This window comes from Crotalus tigris, unplaced genomic scaffold (genome assembly GCF_016545835.1).
Source record: "Crotalus tigris isolate CLP2741 ecotype Arizona unplaced genomic scaffold, ASM1654583v1 scf7180000021542.6819, whole genome shotgun sequence".
NCBI lineage: Eukaryota > Metazoa > Chordata > Lepidosauria > Squamata > Viperidae > Crotalus > Crotalus tigris.
The window spans coordinates 1-6819 of record NW_024098559.1 but is presented as its reverse complement, the minus strand read 5'-3'; the positions used below and the strand labels follow the sequence as shown (position 1 = coordinate 6819).

General features: G+C 51.3%; 1 protein-coding gene across 1 annotated transcript; it reads left to right on the top strand.

Annotated features, from left to right (window-relative positions):
* The first annotated feature begins 134 nt into the window (after window positions 1–134).
* Window positions 135–6305, top strand: LOC120296798 (E3 ubiquitin-protein ligase RNF169-like). The gene is made up of 2 exons (XM_039318790.1): window positions 135–339; window positions 3014–6305. Exons 1-2 carry the CDS (start codon window positions 157–159, stop codon window positions 4172–4174), a joined length of 1344 nt encoding a protein of 447 aa, XP_039174724.1. The 5' UTR covers window positions 135–156; the 3' UTR covers window positions 4175–6305.
* The last annotated feature ends 514 nt before the right edge of the window (window positions 6306–6819 follow it).

Genomic DNA, 6819 nt, shown 5'->3' with positions numbered 1-6819 from the left:
TGATCACGTGACCGTGGAGGATGCTGCAACGGTCGTAACTGTGAAAACAGTCCTAAGTCCGTTTTTCAGAGAGTCACTAAACGAACTCTTGAGGACTGCCTGTATTTCAAAGGGCAGGCCAGTGTTTTAATAATGGCAATAAATAAACTAACTTAAATGTGTGGCTTAAATAAACCAGCTAATGTTCTTCTTCCCCCCCCCCACCCCGTTTATTTTTTTCCCTTTTGCAAAAATCTCCGTAGAAATTTTAGCTCCAAAGTCAAAAGGAGTCAAAGTTGCAACGATACGCTGGGCAATCGATCGAAAAGCAGGCAGAGATCGGCGCCCGTCAGAACAAAGGTACCGGATCTTTGCGATACGTGGGGAAAGCCATTGTTGTCTTTAAAAAAATAATTAAATCTTGAGTTTTCCTCTAAAAGAGATTCTTAAGATTCCTCTAAAAGAGATTCCATGTACACTAGCCGTGTACCTGGAGACCATGGTGGAGCCTGTCCGTTATTGTTTTATGTTGGGGGGTCTTCAAACTTGACCCTTTGGTGACTTGTGGACGTCAACTCCCAGAATTCCTCAGCCAGGCATGCTGGCTGAGGAATTCTGGGAGTTGAAAGGTCCACAAGTCATCAAAGGGCCAAGTTTGGAAGACCCCACGGACTTCAACTCCCAGAATTCCTCACCAGGGCACCCTGATGCGGAATTCTGGGTTGAAGTCACAAGTCATCAAAGGGCAAGTTCGGAGACCCCCAGAATCAACTCCCAGAATTCCTCAGCCGGGCACTGCTGAGAATTTGGGGTTGAACTCCACACGTCATCAAAGGGCCAAGTTTGAAGTCCCCGCAGACATTCAAATCCAGAATTCCTCAGCCAGGCCCATTGCTGGCTGAGGAATTTGGGAGTGAATGTCCACAAGTCATCAAAGGCCAGTTGGAAGACCCCCCAGACTTCAACTCCAGATCCTCATCCGGGCACCCGGTGAGATATTGGAGTGAAGTCCACTAAAGTCATCAAAAGGGCCAAAGTTGGGAAGACCCCCCAGACTTCAATCACCAGAATTCGCTCAGCCGGGCCACCCGGACTGAGGAAATTCTGGGAGTTGAACTCCACAAGGTCATCAAGGGCCATTTTGAAGATCCCCGCGAATTCAAACTCCAGCATTCATCAGCCAGGCATGCTGGCTGAGGAATTCTGGGAGTTGAAGTCCACAAGTCATCAAAGGGCCAAGTTGGAAGACCCCCAGACTTCAACTCCCAGAATTCCTCATCCGGGCACCCTGGCTGAGGAATTCTGGGAGTTGAAGTCCACAAGTCATCAAAGGGGCCAAGTTGGAAGACCCCCGTTCTATGTCATAAAGGTTGTAAAATAGATCAGTCACCTGGCCGATCTAACTTTATGACCCTTTTTGCAGTAACTATAAACCAACAAATTCGTTATAGTTTGGATTTTAGTGAAAACTGGAAGTAAAGTCAAATTTGGCCCCAAACTGGAAATAAGTAGAATGCAGTCACACGCCTGTAAATCAATGACTACTTGTCATTAATTATTTGATTTTTAATTTTGTGGGAAAGGTGACCAGAATCAACGCTGGTTCCCCCTCTGCTCTGTCCTCTGTTGTTCTGAATTTATCTCCCGTTTTGTGTCCCAAAGGTGCTTTTTTTTCAGGCAACTGGACTTCCTCGTTATTATTTGAAGACATTTCTCTTCTCATCCCAGAAGCTTCTTCAGCTCTGACTGGATGGTGGAGGAACGGAAGGATTTATACTCCTTGCAGACAGCCGGTCATTTGCATCCTTTTAGAGAGTCGTTGAGGCCACTTGGAGGTTTGCCTGGGTCCTCAGGGTCACCTGAGCGGTGCGAATGGGTGTGGAACACCGTCCTTTCAGCAGTTCCAAGAAGGCTCCACGCCCATTTGCACCACTCAGGTGACCCTGAGGACACAGACAAGCGTCCAAGTGGCCTCAACGCCCCTCTAAAAGGATGCAAATGACCAGTTTTTCTGCAAATAATATAAATCCTTCCGTTTCCCACCATCCAGTCTGACCCGAAGAAGCTTCTTGCATCAGAAGCGAAACGTCTTCAAGGAAAAACAAGGAAGTCCAGTTGCCTCTTGAAAAAGCACTAATAATAATAATAATGATAGTAGTAAAGTTGGAAGGGACCTTGGAGGTCATCTAGTCCAACCCCCTGCTCAGGCAGAAAACCCTACACCATTTCGGACAAGTGGCTGTCCAGTCTCTTCTTAAAAACTTCCAGTGTTGGAGCATTCACCGCTTTTGGAGGCAGGTGGTTCCACTGGTTAATTGTCCTCACTGTCAGGAAGTTTCTCCTTAGTTCCAGGTTGCTTCTCTCCTGGATGAGTTTCCACACGTTGCTTCTTGTCCTGCCTTCAGGCGCTTTGGAGAATAGCTTGACTCCCTCTTCTTTGGGGCAGCCCCTGAGATACTGGAAGGCTGCTATCCTGTCCCCCCTTGTCCTTCTCTTCGTTAAACTAGACCTACCCAATACTAGCAACCGTTCCTTGTTTTAGCCTCCAGTCACCTAATCCTCTTTGTTGCTCTTCTCGGTACTCTTTCTAGACCAGCGGTTCTCCACCTGTGGGTCGGGACCCCATTTGGGGTCGAACGACCATTTCACGGGGGTCGCCAAACAAGGCTGTCCGCCATTTTTCCCCCCTTTTTTTTGGCCATGCCCCTGGCACCCAGTGATGTATAAGTGGTTGGGGGTCACCACAACATGGGGAACTGTATTATGGGGTCGCGGCATTAGAAAGGTTGAGAACCACTGTTCTAGAGTCTCAACATCTTTTTTACATCGCGGTGACCAAAACTGGATGCCGTATTCCAAGTGTGGCCTCACCAAGGCCTTGTATAGTGGTATTAACACTTCACGTGATCCTGATTCTCTCCCTCTGTTAATGCAGCCCAGCACCTTTGGGACAACCGTGACGTGGAATGACGGAGAATCTCCCTAGACTTCCCTTTTGTAGCGCCACTGCTGACTGAAACGGCTTCTCTTGCAGGTCAACCCTTCCGCTGGTGCTTCGGTTTCCCTGCTGGGCGTCCTCTCCTCCACCCAGAACAACCGCTGCCTCTCTGCTCCGGATCTGACTGCCGAGAAGCGCCTGGTGCTTCCCCCCCAGGCGCCCTCTTCCTTCCCCGTCCTGCCCAGGCAGGAGCGCTCCATCAGCCCCGAGAGCAACGACAGCATCTCGGAGGAGCTGAACCACTTCAAGCCCATCGTCTGCTCGCCTTGCACGCCGCCCAAGCAGCTGCCCGACGGGCGCGTGCTGAGCCCTCTCATCATCAAGTCCACCCCCAGGAACTTGACCAGGAGTCTGCAGAAGCCCACCACGTACGAAGCCAGCCCGTGGATCCTGAAGAAGTGGGAGCGGATCCTCCAGGATCGTCAGGTCAAGAAGACCCTCTGCAAGGCCACCTTGACCTCCTCGGCTCCCGAGCCGGGCGAACCTCCCAATCTCCCCGTCCCGGTCAAGTGTCCTTTGCCGATGTCCAGCTTGGTCTCGTTGCCGGACTCTCTCCCTCTCCTCTCTGTAGCCAGGTGCGACCGTTCCGCCAACGGTCGGAGAGACTCGGAGGCGACGGAGCTGACTCCCCACGTCCTCCCGCCAAGAGCCGCCGAGAAGCCTCCCAATTCCGGGATTTCCGAGCCCCCCAAAGCGAAAACTGCTCCCCGCCTGGCCGGGCCCTGCCTTCACTACGATGCCAAAACTTCAATGGCCCGGAAAGTCGTCCGAGTCAACTCGGCCTTGGAGAACGGCTCCCTTACGGCCGAACGGAAGCCACGCCGCTACTGGGACGAGAGCGAACTGCGCCGTCTCTCCAACGGCCTCCGTCTCGAGAGGGGGCTGGGCGAGGAGACCCCCTCCCTGCGGCGCGGGCAGAAGCGGCCGTGCAAAACCAAGCACCTGGACCCTTCGGTCAAGCGGCTGAGGCCGTCGGCCGCCTGTCGCAAAGGCCCTCCGGTCTCCGACTCGCGGCGACAGAAGCGGCAACGGCCGCCGAGCAGGACGGAGCAGAGACTGCAACAGGAGGAGGCCGACCGGCGGCTGGCCGTGCAGCTCCAGCGGCAGTTTGAGAGGGAGAGGCGGACACTGGAGCGGCCGAAGGGGCGAGCCGAACAGTATTTCTTACGCTCCAAGAACGTCACCGGAGCAAAGTAGCCCTTCGTCAGCTACGCGACTTTTCCGAGAGTCCTGGGTAGACGTCGGCTGGTTCAGGCCGGCGGAATCGTGGAGACCAGGAGTTCTCTCCGGTCGGTGCGGGAGACAGACGGAGGCCACGATCCAGAGCCTTCCTCCCCCGAGATGACTCCGAGATTATAAATCTCGCTTGCAGCGAAGGCCGTTTCGGATCTCGGATGGCCGGTCCGGTTCGTCCTGCCTCGAGATCCGAGTCGGTTACGGTAACGGGCGAACCGACGCTGCGAGCGGCGTTTGTCGTTTCAGGAGCAGCCAGGCTAGAAGGCCCGGTGGTAGAAGTGGTGATTTTGCCGCCCAAAAAATCTATTTAAATCTATAATACAGGTAGTCCTCGACTTATAACCGTTCGTTTAGTGACTGCTCAAAGTTACAACCTCACGGAAAAAAGCGAGCTGCGGCCGTTTTCGCCACAATCGTTGCGGCCTGCCCAATGCTTGGGAGCTGACTCGCATTTACGACGGTTGCGGTGTCCCAGGGTTACGCGATCCCTTTTTGTGTCCTGGCCAGCAAAGTCAATGGGGGGATTCCCTTAACCGTGTCACTAACTGAAGAACTGCGGTGAAGGTGGTAAAGTAGGTCAAAATTCACGGCAGCACTGTCTCACTTAGCAACAGAAATTTTGGACGCCATTGCCGTCGTAAGTCGAGAACTATATGATGAACTCATCGGAGGAAAGAAAGGGCACTTGCTTGCTTTGAGTCCAAGCTAAGCATCAGGGGCCAGAGAGAACTTTTGGCTGCCTGGGGAGGGGGTATTTCCCCCCCGCCCCTCCTTGGCTCTCCAGCCCCATCCGTTCTTGGTGTGGGGTTGTGTTGCAGCAGTGTCCAAACGCACACCCTGCTCTGGGGCAGGCAGAGCGCAAAACGCAGGGCGCCCGTCGCTCTGTCTGACCAATATCTACGATGGGGCCTCTCCACAGCCAGGTGAAACATCTGGATTCGAAGCCGCCAGGCTAGGATTCCCATCTCGGTTTATTTTACTTTTTGTGGGTAGCCCAGATTTACACACAAAACGTCTGGCGCAAGAATGAGATGGTTGCAGAGTCCTCCGAAATGACTTTTGGTATTCGGGGGTGGGGTGTGTGTGTGTGTGTGTGTGTGTGTGTGTTCGTTTCGACAGAATTGTGTTCCTCCCCGATGCTGGTTTGCAGGATCTTGAGAAATGCTGGTTTTCTGGCGTCGGGAGAACCCGGTTCCGTTTTGTGGCTTGACCCAAACCCAAGACTTCTTTAAAAAAAAAAAAAGAAAGAAAGAAAGAAAGAAAGAAAGAAAGAAAGAAAGAAAGAAAGAAAGAAAGAAAGAAAGAAAGAAAGAAAGTCTGCAGGAGTTTTGAGTGGCAGGTTCGATTCCCGCTCGCTCTTGTTAAAAAAAGGGGGGGGCTGTGGGGGGCAGTTTTTCTCCCCCCCCCAGCACTTCCAAGGCCGCAGCTTTGGCTGACCCACGTGGTGGTTTGAAGCTCTTGGTGGCTAAACTTAAGTTTAAAGTTTAGAATTTAAATTAATCCTGGGAAAGTAGACACACACACACACACACACACACACACACACACACACACACACACCAAAAAAAAAAAAAAAAGCTTTTTCCTCAATCACGCAATCCCCCTCCCCCCCCGTCCGTCTGGTGCAGCATTTCTCCGCTTTGAGAATTTTAAAATCCAGACGTGTGGACTTCAACTCCCAGAATTCCCCAGCCGGCCTGAATTCTGGGAGTTGGAAGTCTACCCAAGCTGGGGCAGGTATTTGGGAGTTGGGTGGCGTTTCACCCTCCTAGCTGGGGGCATGCTGGGGGTTAAAGTTCACTCCTGCTGGGGCATGCTGGGAGTTGAAGTCCACAACTTAAATGGGCCAAGGGTCTTGACACCCAGAGTTCCCCAGCCAGCATGGCTGGACTTCAGCTTCCAGAATGCCCAGCCAGCAAGCAGGCAGGCAGGGGGATTCTGGGAGTAGAAGTCCAGATTTTTTTTTTTTTTTAAAGTCCCTGAGCTGGGAAAGGCAACTTTAGAGACTGACTTTGCTCTTCCGTTGCGAAGCCCCCCCCCCCCATTCAAGATCCTCCTTCCCAGTAATAAACTGCCTTTCGTTGCGTCCGTTCTTCGTTTGGCCTGGCTTTTGATTTGGATTGAAAGCCTTTGTTTCTTTTCTTTCTTTCTTTCTTTCTTTCTTTCTTTCTTTCTTTCTTTCTTTCTTTCTTTCTTTCTTTCTTTCTCCTTTCTTTCTTTCTTTCTTTCTTTTTCTTTCTCTTTTTCTTTCCTTCCTTCCTCTTTTCTTTCTTTCCTTCCTTCCTTTCTCTTCTTTTTCTTCCTCTTTTTTCTTTTTCTCTTTCCTTCCTCCCTCCCTCCTTCCTTCCTCTTTCTTTTTCTTCCTTTTCCTCCCTCCCTCCTTTCTTTCTTCCTTTCTATTTTTCTGTCTTCTTTCCTTCCTTCCTCTTTCTCTTTCTCTTTTCCTCCTTTCCTTCCTTTTCCTTCCTTTCTTTTTCTTTGTTTTCCTCCCTCCCTCCTTTCTTTCTTCCTTCCTTTCTCTTTTTCTGTCTTTTTTCCTTCTTTCCTTCCTTCCTCTTTTTCTCTTTCCCTCCTTCCTTTCTTTCTTTCTCCCTTTCTTTTTCTTT